At 40.1% G+C, this 21,069-nt stretch overlaps 1 protein-coding gene across 1 annotated transcript in view; it reads right to left on the bottom strand.

Annotated features, from left to right (window-relative positions):
* Window positions 1–6,630: 6,630 nt before the first annotated feature.
* The window catches only part of LOC139738585 (pyruvate carboxylase, mitochondrial-like), a 53,735-nt gene continuing 39,296 nt past the window's right edge, over window positions 6,631–21,069 (bottom strand). Inside the window, exons 11-19 of the mRNA XM_071649201.1 lie at window positions 17,944–18,168; window positions 17,153–17,309; window positions 15,667–15,907; window positions 14,667–14,916; window positions 13,149–13,393; window positions 12,145–12,324; window positions 11,183–11,431; window positions 9,222–9,365; window positions 6,631–8,107 (exon numbers count right to left, since the gene is read on the bottom strand). Of these exons, the coding sequence (XP_071505302.1) occupies window positions 7,859–8,107; window positions 9,222–9,365; window positions 11,183–11,431; window positions 12,145–12,324; window positions 13,149–13,393; window positions 14,667–14,916; window positions 15,667–15,907; window positions 17,153–17,309; window positions 17,944–18,168 (1,940 nt within the window). The 3' untranslated portion in view covers window positions 6,631–7,858. The remainder of the gene's footprint in view (window positions 8,108–9,221; window positions 9,366–11,182; window positions 11,432–12,144; window positions 12,325–13,148; window positions 13,394–14,666; window positions 14,917–15,666; window positions 15,908–17,152; window positions 17,310–17,943; window positions 18,169–21,069) is intronic.

The following is a 21,069-nucleotide window of genomic DNA, read 5'->3' as shown; positions in this document are numbered from 1 at the left end:
ATACATGTAAATGAGAGAGAGAGAAGGACTACGTACTGGTGGGGAGGGACATGTACAGGGGAGAGATGTACATACCGATTTCTTTTATAAATAGAAACAAACAAAGCTCTTCAGACGCCCGCGTTGTAGGCGGAATTCCTATACAAAGCGGGACAAGGTAAACAGGGTCGCCAAGTCCGACTTTAATACTCCCTCACAGTGACTGCCTGATTGAATGGACTGCCGAGTGGGATTCAGTCTCGCGTGACATTATTATATCTGTCTGCCTCCGTGTCTTGACTGGTAATGGGGAAGCGCCTTGGTGCGGCGGATAAAGGCACAGGGCCCTTGGATGGGAGGTCCCTGGTTCGCGTCCAGCGAGGAGCGTACATCCCTAGGCCCTGGACGAGATGGTGGGTTACCCTGGACCGCCAACGACTGCAGACCAAAAGTACTTATTTATTCATTTTATTTCTTTTTTATTTTTATTTTTTTTGTTAAAACACTTTGGTCCAAAGATTATACAGTGGACTCCCGTTATGACGAAGTCGTCGAAACCGGCAGTTTTCTATCATTATTAAAAGTTATCGAAATTTCGTTATAACCGAACAAATAAACAATGGAAAAGATAGAGTGGATAATGTTGCGGCCTGATTTTGTTTTCCCTTGTAACCGGAATTTCGTTATAATTGTGTTCGTTATAACGGGAGTGCACTGTATTGTGCAAGAGCGAATCCACCCCGATTGGTAACCCATATTATCTGGTACTTCTTTGACGTAGGTTCACAAAGCCTGAAGCAATAATCGATGATGGCAAATTTTCAGGAGCAGACTACCCATGCTAACAAAGCAATACCCTCACTATGAACGTGATGATCACTTTTCATCGAGTGCATGAATAACAATAATAATGATAATAATAATAATAATAATAATAATAATAATCGATGATGATGATAATAATGATAATAATAATAATGATAATAATAATAATGATAATAATAATAATAATAATAATAATAATAATAATAATAATAATAATAATAATAATAATAATAATAATAATAATGACAATAATAATAAATCAATTTATAAAGCGCAAAACCTATAGACATATATTCTTCTGCGCTGCAAAAGCTTCCGATGTACTTCACGATAATAAACGTGTGTTTTGAGTCGTGATGTAAAGACTGCTACAGTCGGGGACTTCCTGATTTCTAATGGTAGGTCATTCCAGAGTTTGGGAGCTGCACAGGCAAATGCTCTGTCTTCCAATGTTATTTTTGTTTTGCGTGTTGGAGTTTGTAAGAGAAGAGTGTCATTGAAACTGCACAAATTATGAATGTGTTTATGAGATTTAAGCACTTATAATCCAGATATGTAACTGGGGGCTTGACCGATGAGTGAGTTATATATAATCAACAAAATCTTTAAACAATATTCGTTTATGATTTATTGGGATAATTCTGCACGTACATTTTGATGTCTTGTTGTATGTCTAAATACAACACAACACAACACACATACAGACATACATGTACACATCCACATGCATACATATACATGTATACAAATATGGAGATAGGTAAATAAGATATCACATGCCAAGTAGTGTTCTTACACATACAAACAACATATGATTTCACTCATATTTATCAATAATAGATATATTTATTGCTTACCATGAACAAGCACAAGATCATACTCAATGCAAGGTGTACAGGTTCACAAATTATACCGGCTTCCTGTGTACTAAGGTCACAATGCAGGTTATCATCGACATAATAATACGAATATCACTTTCCATCCATTGAACACAAATGTATATATAACTCATTTTGAGAATCAGATTCAATTCAAAATCAAATGCCCCGACTTTCGGCATCACAGGACGAGAAGCATGGCCTAGAATGTGCGTTACTGTTTTACCATGGAGTCTGACAGGTTGGCATTTCACTACCCTTGTACCTCTACACACTGGCACAGGTTCACTAAAAACTTTGACACACATTCTCTGTGAGATTAATGAGTAATCATGCCACAAGTTCTTAATGCACTCTATCTTGCTTGGTTTTTTTTTTGTTTTTTTGAAGGTTTGTCAGCCATTCTGACTACCACTTCAAAACAAACCATGCACAATTAACCCTGCAAATGTTACTGCCACAGTCTGTACTCATGAGATCCATTTTTCATCTTCTAAATGCATATAATATATATACATATATCTTAGACAGAGGAGTGACTGCAAGAGAGAAAAAAAGAAAAACTTCATATGCATTGTAGCACATCAGTCACCTTGGATGGATGCATAGTACATTATCTGTATATGACAACACATTATACTCACACTTTCACACTTACTCACTTTTTCGATATGCTTTTTCGTTCATTTCCGATAATTTGCTAGAGTACCTCACAAATAAAAAGACATGAGTACAGTGCAAACACATCAACTTGATACACACAATACATTTCACATTGCTATAACCAGAGGTTGATATTGAAACATATTTTGCACAAGGTCGCTGACATTCTTCAACCATAAACACTGGGGAGACTTGTCTTCATGTAATATCTCTTATAATAATAATCTAGACATGATGACACATTACAATTTTTAGGAAGCCTCCAGTAGATATCGAGGGAACTTGGAAGCTCTGAACAGAGTCAATAGCTGACCAAAAAGAGAGACAAAAAGGTCTAGTTTCGAAGACCTGCTCTTCCAAGATAAATATATAATATCTACTACATTGAATCTTACCTGGCACTGTCGTTCAGACCTTCCATACAACTTTTATGGTGCCAAAAAGTTCAGTACAAACAAAAAGGAAACTACATTAAAGACCCACAAAAAGAACACATCAAAACAAAACCTACCTCCAATGCAATATCAATTCTCTAGTGCACTAAATTACTAAGTCTTCTTACTGACTATAACCCTGTACACAGGCAGTTAGTACTGGTCCTCCTTGCACAATTTACACCAAAATTTGGAATACCCATGGAATCACAAATATCATGTCGTCACCGATCTGTTGGTTCGAGGTCAAATGGTTCATGGAAATTACCGCGAATACCTGGTAGATTTACGTCAGAAGAAATCACACACGGTTGAGTGGGATGTAATCAAAAAAATTATCCTCTGGTACGACAGCTACTCTATACTCAACAAAGATGTAGTTGCTGCTACTTCTACTACTGACACCATAACTACATGGCCAAGAAGCTAATCTGTTTTTGTCTAACCCGGGTAATCAATAGTTGCTTTTCACAAAATTCATAGAGACACAAACATAATGAGTATTTCTCACTCAAATTTGGGATTACCACCTATACATAGAGTATCTGATAGAATGAATAACTCTGGTCATTTTTGTCTAATGACAATGAGCAATGCATTTATACCACAAATTTAGCTGTACATCAAACCTTTATCAACACAAGATTGGAACATTTTCACAATGTAAACACAAATACAATGTACAACTTATACCTCACTTTGTGACACCACCTCCTCTTATTACTATGAAATATATAGCATATATATTCTACACTGGAACCAATATATTTTTCAATGCAAAGCCACAAGGACCACACAATATAAATGGGCAGCATATGGATCACACTTGGTAGACCTGTAATAATACATGTTTGTTTGTTTGTATGTTTTTAGATAGTTTGGAATCATTAGAAACAAAGCAGAGTACTCGATGATAGAGATAAAAAATGTGTGATTCACTTTTGAATGATGTCTTGGGATGTGCAGTACTAAAAGATTGACAGATGACAGTCTTATCACAATGATGGCTAACCCTTTTTGTGCAAGAGACTTTGAGCAAAGTGTACAACACTACAGGGTTTCCTGTATCAGTCGTCACTCAAAACACACTATGGCTTAAACTTTCATCTGTTGCTGTTTTGTTTGGCAACCATGGTAGCACATACCAATACAGCCCTAAAAATACTTTGTGTACATGTGTGTGTGCGTTATGTGTGTATGTATATGTGTGTTTGAAATATAAAGCTTTTTCTGTGGCTGTTCATTTCCTTGTAACATTATTAACAAATTCTTGTCTGTTAAACAGATAATATATTTGGTACATGGTACATAAAACATTTCAAACTAGAAATGTCGCTATGGCGACTGGTATGCCTCCGCCATAATGCATGATTCTCCTAATAGGTCTAGATAGAACATGTGGACAATGTGTGATTACATTTTCACAAAACTGGCAAAATAATGAAATGACAAGTTTGTCACAAATGTGTTGAATGTTCACCTTCCTTGACCTTGGTTTAATTGGATGAATAGGAGAGCATGTATTTGGGGATTTAAGGACTTTAACCCATTCATACATTTATGCATTCAGTAATTTTCATGGTACAGGTATGGAGAAAAAGTGCAATTTCTGTACTGAATAGTAAATTGTTACCATGTTCATCTGGCCTTTGACCCTAAAATTCATAAGATAATCACGTTCAGGTAGAACATGCATAAATATGCAGTAAGTTCCACGATAAATTGAGCCACTTCCGAGATATGGAGGAAAAAGTTAGTTCAGCACTTTCACTTGATCTTTGACCTTTTGACCTTTGAGGCAAAAAAAAAAAAAGAAAAGAAAAAAAAAACTCTCCAGAGAATTTCTGTTAGGTTACACATGCATACACCAAGTGTAAAAAAAAAATAATAATAATCCTGCTGGCATTGCATGAACATGAGGGAAATAGTAAAATTTTGAAGTGTTGCACTTGACCTTTGACCCCTGACCTTTGACCCCATGAACCCTACATTCTCTAGATAATCACTGCCAGTCAGTACATGTATATACTATGTTCCATGAAGATACCTTGAACAATTTTCCAATTTACAGAGAAAAAAAAGAAGTTTTAATACTTTTACTTGACCTTTTGACCTTTGACCTTTGACCTCATGACTCAAACTTTCACCAGAGAATTTAAATTGGGTAATACATGTATAAACTAAGTTTCAAGAAAATATCTTCAGGCATTGCATAGATATGGTGGAAATAGTGAAATTTTATGTATTTGACCTTGACCTTTTGACCTTTGACCTTGAGCGTGTGCACCCAAAAGTTGATAGGCACAACTTCACCCCCTAATACACATACATGCCAAGTTTCATTAGGATACCTCAACAGGTTTTGATAGTTACCTTGTCCACAAAATTCATTACGGACGGACGGAAAGACGGACGGAAGGACGGACGGACGGACGGACGGACGGACGGACGGACGGACGGACGGACGGACGGACGGAAGGACGGACGGACGGACGGACGGACAACCCGAAAACATAATGCCTCCGGCACCACTTCGTGGCGGAGGCATAAAAACGGACTCAGCCACACTAAAGCGTAGATCTCATGATCCACATATTTCAAACTCAGCCCCTCTAGTATTTCAAGTTTCAAAAAAATAAAGTCCCTCAAGGTACGCAAGTCAGAATTTCTCAAGCACTGCACATACGTTCTGCATATGCTTCTCAGACACTTTAAATTCTTAGTCATGATTTAGAAAAAAAAAGGCTATGGTTAGGTTCTTAAAAGGTCACAAGTTTCCAAATCAAGGTTATCTTATGACCTAAATAATGGCTGTAATGCTACATACTTCACAAAGTTCACACAAGGGGCTTTTCCTACTCTAATCATACTTGGTAGATTTTATCCAATGTCCTGATATACATATAATACTGGAAAATGAAAAAAATAATTTCAATTTCTGTATTTCTTGACAGCCTCAGCACCATGCAAGAAACAGGGCACATAATACCTTGGATAAAAACTTGAAATCCCCCAAAATAGTTACATCATTGCAATAAATGAAATGAAAATAGAGATGTTTGAGGCACAGTCTCGGTAAAGAAAAAAGTCACTCCTGGAGTTTTTCTAATGATGGCTCGGTTCAAATGTTATAATTATAATCATCAAACCGCATTCACTCTTAGCTGCATCTTCCAAATCAAGAGACCACATGACATCCAGCAGTGTCCTTCTTGGAAAAAAGGTCACTAGTGTAGATCAAGAACAGAAACACTTTCACATACCGATGTAAACCAACATCATGCAGAACACAAAGGTCCTGACCGGAGGGAGACGGAACATTTCAAGACCTCCAAATTGTCACTACTGGAACCAGGGAATTGGCGTGCAGGACGGGGCTAGGTGTCTGTTTGGGAGTATTAGTGCCCAGTTCTGCTGCTTTTTAATACTATTACAAGGGACATTCACACTGCAATTGAAACATTGCAACGTTTCAAAAGAAAAAAAAAGCAACAACAAACAAACACACACATCAGTTTGGTGAAAGTTGCTGGCAAAGGGTGTGAATAATATCAAGACAACCCAAACATCCCTGTTGAAACTGCTGACTGAAGTGCAAAGTTTCCTGGGATAATTTGCAATGAGATCGCTAATTAAAGTGAAACAGAAAATAGAAATGTTTTGTCACACAACATCAACTCTGCATTTGGATTCCTCCTTGCAGCCACATGCATACCTGTAGGCTAGCCACAAGACTATGATTCCGTCACAGAATTAGTTGCATACAGAGGACTACTGAGCTTGTTGCGCTCAGGCTGAGTACAGTGGCAAAATACTCATAACATTTCTAATGTTGCCTCTTGACTGCAGAGGCATTGGGAAGCTAAGATGTCACAGTTTATGTTCCAAGTTTCCCAACTGAGATTGGAAAAAAAAATGGCACAAAACAAACCTCTTTCATATTGCAAAATATACAATTCCTTGTGCAGTATGTCGAAGTTCAGACCATGTAGCTAAACTTGACCAGGACGTGCCCATAATCCACGAGGCACAATACTGCATTGGTTTGGATTTTTGTTTGTTTGTTCTTTAGCTCGGCATGAAGTTGCATCTGCACTCTGTCGGCTACACCCTATGACATGGCAATGTAACACCAGGAAACTCAGCTCACATAAGACACAGAAAACAGCAAACCTTCACTGAGCATATTTCAGAATCCCTCTCCTACTCCATAGGAGTGGACTGTAATTTTCATTTTTTTAAGAGTTGCACTGCCTTGAGATTCAGTGTGATTATGTCTACAATGGTTCTGTTGAGCAAAACATAAAAGTCTCTGAAATTCAGCGCATATCACGAGCACCATCACTTTGGCCAATGAATTGAAAACAAAAACAAAAACACCACCAACAACAACTAACTGTTAATATATTGCTTCATGACATTGTCCAATGTCCATGCATTACTGTTGCTCTATCATATACAGTCAATGAAAGTTGTCACTTTCAAAATCAGACTTGCAACCACGGGAACATACACTTTTCACAGAGCAAGAGCCCAGAAGCTCTCTAACTGTCATCATTTTTAGCTGATAGCACCATCCAAACGCTCAACTCCTGCCCTGCCCTTTGCACGCTGTTAGAAACCTGCCCATCAGCAAACAATGCCACTTGCTAGTCTATTCTTTGCATGGCCACAACCATCATTCTGTTTACTTCATGCTAGACTTTTGGGTGTGGGTGTGTGCTTGTGTGTGTGTGGTTTTTTTTAATGGGATGAGCATTGAGGTTTGTTTGTTTTTTGGTTTCCTTTAGCACTACATTTTCATGTGGTTAGCAAGTGTTAAAACAAGAGGCCTTAACCAGTTGAGGACGTGCTGATTAAAACATGCCCTTCCCCACAGACACCTGTCCAAGTTTATTCGGGGCTAGTCTTCAGTGGGTTAATAATCAGTATTTTCCATGAGGGGGAAAGCATTTGAACTACAGGTGTGGCTTCTTTTTGGCCCATTCTACCAGCTCGGCATCACCCACTTCCCCAACTAACATAATACCCAATCACCCATTGCATTCCCAAAGAGTCCATTCTTTTTCCCCGAAATCCTCATTCGATGTCCACAAGGAGGTCATCACCTTCCACCGGCGTTCCCTTCTTGACCGATATGGACTTGACCACACCCGAGATGGGGGCACTGACCACCATCTCCATCTTCATGGCACTCAGGACCACGAGGGGCACGCCCTTCTCCACTTTGTCCCCCTCCTGGACGCGGACGTCGATGACCTCTCCCGGCATCGGCGCGCCGACCGATCCCTTGACCGACCTCTGGGCCTTGGGGTGGACGTGCATCTCCTGAAGAGCGTCAAAAGAGAATTGGGTTGATATGTCAATGATTTTTGTGTTTCACATCATTGCCTGTTAAAATGAACCTGCAAACATACACATGTATATATGATTCAGCAGACCAAAATCCCAGGCACCATCATGCCCAAGTTTACGACCTTCTGTAATGGAATCTTGTGTCCTTCAGATGTAGAGTTCCACACTGCTATCATGACGGCCAAACTTTAGAAATCCACAATAAGTATCCCATAGCATATTCATCAGTGTTATGACATGCTTGATTACATAACAATGATAATAACTGATTCTGTTTTATTGTTATTTCTAAAAATGTTATTAAAATTTGAAAAGTAATTTCGAAAGAAACCATTTCAATCCACACACATGGCCCATAATTACTCATTTTTACCTGTGGACTGATAATGCATAGTGCAGTGGTACTGATCATGCTCCTGCTGAGTGCTGCTGTTGAGCTGCACATGCATGCACTGCCTACACAACGACTAACGTGGCAAGGCATTAGCATTATGATATATGATACTGTCACTAGAGAGGAGAAAAAAAAATAGATGAGGGATTTATGGTACTATCATTCATTAAGTTGATGTGATTACGAACACCAAATCTTCTTGCATAAAGCACTGAATATTACTATCACAACAAAATCTTCTTGCATAAACGAAGCACTAAACATTACTATCACATTATAACACATTTTTGCTAACCAAGGGTACCCCCTCCCCCAACAAAAAGTAATCATTTATCAAAATGGAGCACTTTTGTTGGGTTTGGGGTACCGAATACCACATCAAATGTATCAATGAGAGACAGAAATAGAGGAGGACAAACAAGAAGAGAAAGGGAAAAGAGGAGGAGAGGAAGACAATAAGAAGAGGTTGAGGAGCAAGGAGAGCAGGAGAAAGGACAAGAGCGATAGGAAAAGTGGAGGAAGAAAAAGAGCGAAAGACGAAGAGGAAGAAGAAGTGGAAGAGGAAGAGGAGGAAGAGGCAGAGGGAGAGGAGGAAGAGGAGGAAGAGGAAGAGGAAGAGGAGGAGCAGGAGCAGGAAGAATGCACAGAAGATGACGATGAAAATATGAATTTCCTGTTGATGACATCTCTCACCTTCATGGCGGCCTTGTCCTTGACCAGCACGGACCTGAGCTGACCGTTGAGCTCGAAGAAGACCTCCCTCTCTCCGGTCTTCTTGTTGAGGTCACCCATCGCCAGCAGGGTGATGTGGAGGGTTTTGCCCTTCTCAATCTCCACCTAGGAAGACAACAGCACCGAAAGGCATGCATGTTACATTTGTGATGGCAAAGCTTAAAACCCACAAAAAGTAGGACAAAATGAATTTCCACATTTCTACATAGTTTTAAGGGATCGTTCAGTTTTGGTCGAGACCTAATTTTGGGTTTCTAACTTTTTTTGGTGAAATAATGAGAAACCTCTTACGAAATATAAAAGAGCATGTAATTCTATGAGGAATTCAACATTTATTTGATGAAAAATGGTTTTGAAATTGTTGAGATATCCAAAAAAGAGCGATTCTAATGAGAAGTAGGACCCACACTTTATTACAATCGCTTTGTTTTACTTTGTTTTTGGATCTTTCAGTCATTCCAAACCCGATTTCCATCAAATGAAATTTGAATTCCTCTTAAAATGGTATGCTCTGTACTATATCACAAGTGTTTTCTTGGTATCTCGCAAAAAGTTAAAAGCCCAATTCTTATCTCCACCAATATTGTGCCATCCCTTTAACCCTATACATGTAGGCCCTATAGCCCAGGCTATTTTTAAATTGTATGGGGGGGGGGCATATTTGCCCCCTGAGATCGCTGAATCAATGAAAACATTCATCCTACACTTCTTGTAAAAGCCATGCATTGTATACACAAAAGTCGTTGGAAAGTGCATTTCCGTGACATTGTCAAAAAAATGTGCTATATCTCAACAAGCCGAAGGACATAATATGGATTTTTGGGGGTAAACTGAAAAATTTGAACTCTGACAATAATTTAAATTGATCTTTGAAATCTGATCTTCACAACTCTTCCCTCATATCTTATGAGTAACTTGCCTATTTCACTCATATCCATAATTAGTAAAAAAATGACAGATCCTTTTTTTTTATAGCTATTATCCAAGTGAAATAAAAAACAAGGCAAGTGCCAAAATGTGTCTCGCCCATTCGCGTAGAAGAAATTAATGTTTTTCTAACTCCCGGAAGTTCATTCATCCCGCCTATGACATTTTACCTTGTGGTGACCTTCAACTCCCCAAGGGGCATCTACCATCCAAGTTTGGTCACAAACGGACATAGGGGTCAAAAGTTATGAGCCATAATCGAAATGCCCCATAACAACTCAACATTGGGCCCTAAAAGTTCGTTTACCCCTGTCTGTGAGCTTTGACCTTGTGGTGATCTTGAACTCCCCACGGGACATCTACCATACAAGTTTGGTCACAAACAGACATATGGATCAAAAGTTTTGAGCCATAATCAAAACGCGCCAAAAAAACTGAACATTGGGCCCTAAAAGTTTGTTGACCCCTGTCTGTGACCTTTGACCTTGTGGTGACCTTCAACTCCCCAAGGGACATCTACCATCCAAGTTTGGTCACAAACCAACATATACATCAAAAATTATGAGCCATAATCGAAACGCGCCGTAAAAGCGTAACATTGGGCCCTAAAGCTTATTGACCCCTGCCTGTCACCTTTGACCTTGAGGTGACCTTCATGTTGGGTAAAATTTGTAACTTTGTAAACCACTCTTCCCTCCAAGTTTGATTGAAATTGAAATCTCCAGTAGAGATTTATTCAAGTTTTTGTAGAGTTACGAACGGACGACAGACGGACGGACAGACGCCGCAGGCGATCGATCCCTTAGTCTCCCCTCGCCTTCAGTGGACTTGACAAAAACTGACCAAACAACCAGTTGGCCAACTGGACAAACAGCAGACATATAATTATGATGCCTCAGAAACATTCTCGATATCAATGATAAAAGTTTGTCAAATGATCAAATGGCACACTCTATCTGGAGGTACAGTGACAAGAAAGTGGGTGAGAACCTTACATTGAATTCTTCCGCAATGTTCGGTCCGACCAAGAATATTTTGGTGTCCAGGCAGTCAACGGGGCCAAAGTCCTTCTTGAAGTTGGCGAAGTCGTCAAAGACCTTGGGGTAGAGGGCGGAGCTGACTACGTCGACGTCCCGTATCCTGGGGCCGTGCCTCTCCACCAGCTCCTTCTTGTGAGTCTCAAAGTCGAAGGGGGTCAGGGTCTCCCCCGGTCGGCCGTCGATGCGCACCTTGTCCTTCAGAACCTAGTCAAGGCATGACGATACAGTTCTCCAACATAAACCATAGCCAAAAAAAAAAAAAAAAAAAAAAAAAAAAAAATGCAGCCACGCCCTAACTTTGTACTTAAACAATGTATACATTGAGACCTATTTAAATGAAGGTAAACGGAACTTCTTCAAACTGAATTATAATATTACATGATCAGCAAAAGCAGATGCTTTGGAAAACATTCACCGACAAGTTTTTTTGCCAATTTGAAGATGGTAAATTACTATATACACATTTTTTTTAGCGAGTTTAATTTTTGTGAATCTGGACCTCCCAACAATTTCGCAAGTGGTTAAATTCACAATTGTGGAGTAAAGTACTGAATGAAAAAATGTATGCGTGGACGACTCATTCATATTGGGATGAGAATTAATATTTTTGGGTGTTTTAATTTCACGAATAACAACCGAATCGCGAAATTCGCGAAAAAAAGACAACCTAGCAAAATATCTGACGTATACAGTATTCTCCTCGAGACACTGCACGATGGGAGGAAATTGACGGAGAACTTATCATGAAAATACATCATGAAGTGGGGCTATGTACATACATACCCTAATAAACTTTGAATCACATGACTGGTGGTTGATTTTCTCAATTACCAGCATTGCTCTTCTCTCTACTTTATCACCTCACTACATCTCTCATCTTCGAAAGAGGAAAATATCACATAGATGCTAGATCTAACCTTTGACCTTAGAGGTTCCGGGAAGCCCTGGTAGGGTTGTCCCAGGTATCCCTGCAGGAACTCCACCACAGACGACGGGAAGGAGAGTTCATCCGCTTTCTCCTCCACCTGCTCGGCTGTCAGGTTGTTCTGGACCATGAACTGGGCGAGGTCTCCCACCACCTTGGAGGATGGTGTTACCTTGACAACGAGACAACGCAACATCACAGGAGAGTGAAGACTTTTGATGTATTCAATATGAGCAGGTAATGATCTCATTGTCAAATATCATTTTTGGCATGGCGATCATGAAGCTGAAATTCTGAGACGAGGTAAGGGCCTTTTCAAGAATTAACCCATTGAAGACGAGTCCCAAGTATACTCGGGCAAGTGTCTATGGGAAATGCGTGTTGTAGCAAAATCAGCCCGTCCCCAACGGGTTAAGATTACCCTTGAAATAAACTACTAATTCCTCTCTTTAAACATTGTCATCTTCATCTGAGCCATTATCTTACATGTAAGTATCTTACAGCACAATCTACAAATGACACAAGCAAATGAACATGATTTCAAAGACTTTGAATACATTCTTATCCTACAGTCGTTGTTGTTTTGTTTTTCCGCACCTGTGTGTATTGGCAGGTGATGAAGTATTCACCTGGGATGTTTACACACTTTGTCACTTGTACAAGCCTGTTGCATTAGGGTTCTTTTTATTTCAAGCATTTACCATGCCTACATACATATCATGTCATTGAATCCACAATCAGTCTCACAATACATAAATACATAGGACAAACCCCAGACCCTTCCCCTGATCATAACCGTAATCCCAATCCTGAACCTAATCCAAACCCTAATCCAAATTCTAATTCTAAACTTAACCCTAACTCTAATCTTTACTCTCAACCTATCACTAACCAGTATTTAGTAGGGGGGGGGGGGGGGTTAATTGTCCTCTGGGGTAATTGTCTTCGGGGGTAATTGCCCTGATACGGTTGGAGCCTCCAGCCCTAATCACTCACTTTGATCAGGTCCCCGAGGAGCAGGTTTGCCTGGACGTAGGCCTTCTTCACCTCCTCAAACTGGTTGCCCAGCCCGAGACTGAAGGCCTGGAACTGGAGGTTGGTGTACTGCCCTCCTGGGATCTCGTTGCGGTAGATGTCAGCGTTGCCACTCTTCATGGTCACGGTACACTCGAAGGGGGCATAGAGCTGGCGGGCCACCTCCCAGTAGGCGCTGTACTTGAAGACTTCTTCTAGGGGGACGCCTGTCAAGCAAGATCAATGCTCCAAATTTGTCTCCTTCCATAGTAAGAGTGACTTACATACAAGTCAATTAGTTACCCATAGCACAACTCTTAATAATCAAAGCTATGAATCATTTTCTGTTTGTTGTTCTTCTTCATTCCTGATGATTATTGCAGATCTTCTCTTGAAGAGGACCACAGGCTTGTAGCCAAGGCATCCTGTTATGGTCAGTCCCTAACAAGCACATTGTAGCGAAGTGGTACTATCTGTGGTACTATTTTAGTTTAGCACACACTCATCACTCACTGCATGTTAATCTTAACACAAACATGACATACATACACGACAATGTCGAAAAATAGCGAAGTCTGACAACCAGAATTCAGGGGGGTGTTTCATCAACATTTGTCAGCGCTGACAACTTGAATCACCATAGTAACAGTCAGTGACCAGAGCATCTCAGCCAATCAAAACCAAGGATTTTGCTGAAATTGTCAGCACTGACAATTGTCAGCGCTGACAAACGTTGATGAAACACCCCCCAGGTCATCATGGCCGGAAGGTATATACATGATTTCTATTTCACTCTCTTTCACATGATCCTTATTGGAAGACCACATTTTGATGACTTGATGACCTTCTGTAAGACTAACAAAGCAACTAATGAGTCTCGGCATTATAGTGTAGGTGGAAACTTTGGCACGAGTAATTTTTTTGCGCTCGGCTAAGTAATATGAATTATGCGGGTTTTTTATTTTTCACAGACAGTCACAACAACTGAGCAAGCACTTAAAACACCTCACTGCAGCCACTGTGGCTAAAGGATTTGGCAGGACTTATTACAGTAAAAGACAACTGGGCAGCATCATGACAGCCAGGTCACTCACACTACACGACTAGCAAATATGAAGAAATAAACTGATAACATTAGCAGTTTTATCCTATCAATGTACCTACATGTACCTTGAAATCAAAGATATAGAACAAAATTACATGTTATAACAAGCATAAAACTCAAGCGCTTTTATTCTTCCACTAGTTTCATGTTGTGCAAAATCGTGAAAATTTCCATCCTGTGAAAATTTCCATTTCTACAGTACTACAGTGGACTCCCATTATAACGAAGTCCTTGGGACTGGCAGTTTTCTTTCATTTTATAAAAATTTCGTGATAACAAAACAAACAATAAAAAACATAGCGCAGATAATGTTGCAGCCTGAATTTTTACTTCGTTGTAACTGGAATTTCATTATAACAGGAGTGCACTGTACTTCACCTGATCCTGCCACTCACCTGTGTCCATGTCGGTGCCTTCCAGAGCGGCCACGACGGCACCCATGCTGGGCTGCGACGTCATCCCGGACATCGAGTCCACTGCCACGTCCACCACGTCGGCCCCCGCCTGCGCTGCTGCCAGCATGGCCGCCACTCCGGCACCGGACGTGTCGTGGGTGTGGATGTGGATGGGCATATCGGGGAAGCGGTCTCTCAGAGCGGAGACAAGGATGGTGGCGGCCTTGGGTTTCAGGAGACCCGCCATATCCTGGGATTTACAAATAAAGTTATAATTTCATGGTTTAGAGAGCAACCCTGTTTTATGTTACAAACCTGCCCTCCTGGATCCAGTGCAGTCACATCTCTATTCATTTTGTTCCAATCATTTTTATACATACGGTTCAAAAGCTTTGCCATGTCTCCTGATTTCCAAATCTGAACTATATTTTGGTACAGACAATCACTTCCTACAAGGAGTCCTGAAAGTTTATTTACACTATATTTGTCATCCAATTTCAGACCGGTGGTGACGACAACTGTGCAGCTCTGCAGGACATGCAAAAAACTAGTAATATGTCAAAACATGTCAGAATATAGCATAGAGAGGATCAGATATACTTCTTAGTATTGATATGCATACCTCTTTGGGGTTTTCTTTTTAATCACCACAGCCCCTACAAGCATGAAATGAGATGTATTAAGAGGAAATGGTACACACTAAAAACAGCAAAATACACAACCTACATATAAAATTCACCACACACAAACAAACTCACACACACACACACGCTCATGAACACAAATTTTCAGAAGCACAGTTGTAAAAAAGACTGAAACATGCACATAGCCACACATGTATATTTCTACCCACACACCAGACATAAACATGTATGCCCATTACGCACACACACACATTCACACACACTCACATCCATACAAATGCATTAACACATATTCATAAATACACACACACACAGACACACACAAAAGGAAAACTGTTTACATGCAACACAGGTACCTTAATGCACAGGATGTGGGTTCCAGCTTTGACCAGCTCCGTGGCGAGATCAAGGTAGTAGTCCAAGGTGTACTTGGTCTTGGTGGGGTCCGACACGTCGCCGCTGTACGAGATGGCTGCCTCCACCACCCCACCAGACGCACCGGCAGCCTCCATGCCGAGGATCAGGTTGGGGAGGTAGTTCAGACAGTCAAAGACACGGAAAATGTCCATCCCGCTCTTGTGGGCCACTTCGCAGAACCTGCAAACCGGAAAATAAACAATTAAACGTCACTGACTTTGAATCTTGTGCACCATTTACGACAGATATTCACAAAAATTTGAAAGAGACCGTGGGGGGTGGGGGGGTGGGGGGGTGGGGGGGGGAGGAGGAGGGGCTAAATTTAAATAGAAGCACTGACTGAAAAATAATGGATTGGGGTGAAAATGTGCCCAAGCATCAGATATATATGATGTCACAGCTCCAGAGGTGCCACAGTCAGAGAACTAGCATGGCATGGACATTAATTGGGCAGATGCGTACTCTCAAGGGTATGGGAGAGGTTATATCCCCACTCCCATGGTCAGGAGCTTCAGCAATTCTAATCTGTCAATTGTGCGATCTTGTGTATACTGAATAGATTATTTAGGCTTATTCTGGTAAAACAATATTTTCTTTAAAAAGTGACTATTTCGGTGGTTGGAAATCTTTGTTTTTGCATTATGAGGGTCTTTTGTGTGAATAAAAGCTTGTCAGGCGTGTGAGCACGAGAAAGACAAGACAAGGAACAAGTCTCAATCTAAGGCTCGAGACTTGGGTAGCTCTGAAGCTCAACTCACACAGCATTCTATGGGCAGCTCAACCCTTCCTTCTTGGTCATGTGACTGTCCCATCACTTGATTAGAACTCATCCTTTGCTTTCATCACAGAGAGAATGACTTATTATTCTCTTTGAAATTCGCATCAACAGAATTTTTTTACAAATGGACATACTGTCTTTGGAGGATGTATAAGAGAGCAGTGTGTTTCTCACATCCAAGAGCAGAGTCACGCAGAAAATATTTCGGACAGCAGAAAGTCCATTTCAAAGATTTTATGCACTTTCAAACTCAGTACTCATGCCTGAATGCAGCTTGACAAACACGTACAAAAACACAGGAAAAACAAGAACTGCACAACACATATCAAAGAGATGCTCAACAGTGAGCAAATACTCTTTTCTTGCAACCAACAACTGCACTTAAACAGAAACAGCAAACAGCAATACTCATTAAAAAGCTTTTTCAAATGATATTTTCATTCTACAAATTCAACATTTTGTTGTTTTGGTTGGTTTGGAATCATGTTGCTATTAAACAATTAAAAAAAAAGGGGGGGTAAAGTGCTCTTGAACTGACATACTTCTCATTCTCTTGTGCCAATTTTGTTCTTTCCTCCTAACTTTCTTGTTCTGGAACCTTCTGCCTTGGGTGTTCAATGAGCACTGACTATGTGGGAACTACTCACTTGTAGACCACATTATCTGGGTAGCTGGTGTAGCCAACAGCGTTCGCCCCCCTGAGCAGCATCTGGAACGGTATGTTGGGGACGAGTTTTCGCAGGGTCTCCAGTCGTTCCCACGGACACTCGTGGAGGAATCGCATTGCTACGTCAAATGTGGCACCTGCAAAAGGATCACCCGTTATCATCATCTTATTATTAGCATTGTCTCAAGACAAATTCTATGGAGTATTCAGATTCACAGGATTATGATCTAAAAGTTACTCTCAGCATCATATTCATTCAAAGTGACATTGTTTAAGTATGATATTTGATGGAGAGTGCCTGGAACCATTCCTAACCCCTATTTTCATATCATGACACTTTGACCTTTGTATATTTTTTTAAACTTACTTTGGAGAACATCTCACAGACTCAAAGGAATATCCAGGTGAAATGGCATTACAGCAATTAATTCAATCTTGTTTTGCAAAACATAAATGCTTGTGCATTTTGTCTCTTTTTCATTTCCAAAAAAAATCTGTACTTTTATAATTTTTTATTGTCAATATTGGTTGTAACACCTTCCAGGATCCTATAAAATTTGAGTATATTGTCCACATAAATGGGACACAGTACAGATTTCAACATTTACCATTCTGCATCACACACAAACACTGAAGTAAAGCAAGGGTGTAGCACCACCCCCTTCCCCCTCCCCCCAAAAACCAAAACAAAACAAAACAAAACCAAAGATCATTTTCACCATCAAAACAAATATCAAGACATCATTACTGATATCCAAAAGACAAATTCACCTCCCCAATTCTCCAAGCTGAAGAGGTTCTGGAAGTTGTGGGCCACAAAGGGTGAGATGTTCTTCAGGTCGTAGGTTCTGACGCGGGTTGCCAGTAGCGACTGGTGGGCATCCCTATAGGTGGTGTCCATGAGCATGAGACCGGGATTGTTTCGCACCGCCTTGGCAAAGGCTTCTGGCCCCTCCCTCAGCAGAATGTCTCGGTGACCCGTGGGTGGGCTCTGGTCTAAGGTGGGGGTAATACCAGGTGATTTGATACATGTTATATTTCTGTAACACCAGACATCATTTACAAACTTCACGGTTGTCATGATTGATCAACATCGTAAGTGACAAAATCAGTTGCTAGGAAGGCTTGCTAGGAGCACAAAGTTACAATACTTTTATTAGTGGAAAAATGAGCAAAGAAAATGGGATTCCATACGGATACGAACCCGAGACACATACATTACTTGTCACGTAATCTACCAAACTATAAAAGAGAAAATTGAATTTTTCATTTTTTATATTCTATATTAATTAACATGCGTGAAATCATAAATTTTGCTCTAATTCAAAAAATAAAGCTAATGGCATCCTAATTTTTGGTGACATTATTCCTTGTAGCATTCTTAACAAATCTGGTATCAAAGTTAATTTCTTATGTATTTCTTTGTTTTTTGACCTTTTGTTTTTTTCGTTTTTTTTCCCGCTAAATTCATTACAGAACCTATTTTAAGCATAATTATACTAAAATTAATTGATTTCAGCCATTGAAAGTGAAAATAATCATATCTTTTTGAATAAGGTGAGAAAATTCTATTTGCATAGACTTTGTACACAAAATCATGTTTTTGAGCCATTTTCGGTCTGACAAGCATGTATAAAAGGTTGTGCAGCGCCGTAACGGTAAGTCCAATTTTTGCGAAAATGGTGTCAAAAGATGTGCAAGACTTGAAAGTAAAAATCAGCGAGCGGCGCGGTCAAAAACATTCGCGCGGCAAAATGGTCGCGGAAAATGTTGAGGGGGGGGGGTTGATTCAACCCAGCCCTTTTAGGGTTAATTCTCAATGCTCGAATGGTCAGAAGCAGTGTGCATGTGTGTGACAAACACGTACACACTTGAACCTGGAATAAACCCAAAGGATAATTCAACTTGGGGATAAATGCGAGGGATCAACGAAGTGATGCAGCTTATCGAGTATATAACAAATGCAAACAGAAGGAAACTGCCCAGAAATGAATATGATTTATTAGTGAAAAATTCGCAAAGAAAATGGGATTCCATCGGGATACTTTTACCTGAAACATTTACGATGCATCCAGCTATATTTACATCAAAAGGCCATTAGCAAGATTTAAGGAATGCATACTCTATCAGAAAGCAATACAACCAAAAGCAGATCTCAAAGAACATTACAGTATAATCGAGCACATATTGAGAAAGACACAGAGCTACCCACAGACCAGTGAGTCAGCTGTAAAGATGATGCTCTTCTGAAAGAATCATAATGCAGCTACACGTATCTTGGTCACATGACTGTGAGTCTCCATAATATGTCTGTGTCCAATGTTACTTTTTTCATACTCAAGTGAAAGCATGCTTCAAGCATTTTTATCTCTGGTAATCTACCTAAGATAGTCAGATATGGTGTCAAATTTGTCTTTAATTGATCCATGTCAAGGAAAGTCAGTCTCCCCACTAGCTTCACAAAATACACATCAGGGACATTATACTGTTAGGCAACATTGCACACTGGCACTGGTCCGAAGGTACCTGACCAGTAAAAATCAGTCGGACCAGTAACTTTTTTGCAGGAATGGACCAGTAAAAAATGCAAAAACTGGGTACTGGTCCAACCTGTAGAAGAAAAAAAAATGGGTGAGTGAGTGTGCAGCCCTGTGTTAGCTATCATCTAGATTGTGAACATTTATCAACAAATTCTCTCTTTGGTGAAGATTTTCTATCACCTGCTCTTGTTTTTATGGGGGGGGGGGGGCAGTATTATCACATAACTTTCTCCTCAGAGTAGATCATCTATAACATCAGGAAAGAGGACACCTTCAAAATGCTCTCGGGATCTGCAAAGTCAGACTTCAACATCTTCGGAGTTTGTCGTTTTCAATTTAAAGGGTACTTTATACAAAAGGCATCAAGAATACAGATTGATGGAAGAGAATCTACCTGCTTTTGTAGGACTCGAGGGCTGCATAGAAGAATGTTTCAACAATCACTCCAACTTTATACTCATAACATTTCACAATGACAAAGAATACAGCACATGCTTTATTTATTTATTTGTTGTTGTTGTTGCAAACAAGGCAAAGGCTGCGTAAGTCCATGTTTCCTTTAAATCCATGTTTGCATGAGTGCTACACTAACGGTCAGTCATGTGGGGTCACATGAACGCCTGGTGGATCAGGGTCTTTTCCACCTTAGCTCAAGAGATAAAGGTACAGCATTGCACAGATATATGCATAAAAGGCATGGCAGATATGGAAACAAGTTCAGCCCCCCTTCCACAGCACTATTAGGAGACTACAGACAGAAGGCAGCCATGCATATTACCAAACCACAGCTATCAGTGCATTGCTAAGGATCTGAAGAGAGAATACAAGTACATAATGTCTGTCCATGCATGACCACAGATATCACTGCATTGCTAAGGATCTGTAGAGAGAATATATAATGTATTTCCATGCATGACCACAGTTATCATTGCACTGCTAGGGATCTGAAAAGAGAATACACATAACGTCTGGCTTTAAATAGGCAGAATGGGTCTGTCCCATAGAGCAGAGCAGAGCAGAGCAGTGACCAAGTTGGCTGCCAAGACGGACTGAAGTCTACACCAGCGCTCGAAATACCCACCGGCCATGGGCAATTTGCCGCACATTTCTGAACTGTTTGTTGGTAGACAACACTTTTTGTACAGAAGAGTTGAAACTGAAACAAAAGAAATGTATATGGCATATATATGTACTCCTTGCTCAGAATAATTCAATTAAATGCTATGTGGCTAACTAAAGCGCTAGTTGATATAATCTTCAATATTCAATATTTTTACCTACAAGTGACCACAATGTAGTAAATATCAACAGATAGATAATACATATACATAATTGTTCATAACTTGGAAAAAGATTG

This window comes from Diadema antillarum, unplaced genomic scaffold (assembly GCF_040938485.1).
Source record: "Diadema antillarum isolate AM-2024a unplaced genomic scaffold, OU_Dant_1.0 seq00000757_RagTag, whole genome shotgun sequence".
Classification (NCBI taxonomy): domain Eukaryota; kingdom Metazoa; phylum Echinodermata; class Echinoidea; order Diadematoida; family Diadematidae; genus Diadema; species Diadema antillarum.
This window is presented reverse-complemented; position numbering and strand designations above follow the sequence as displayed.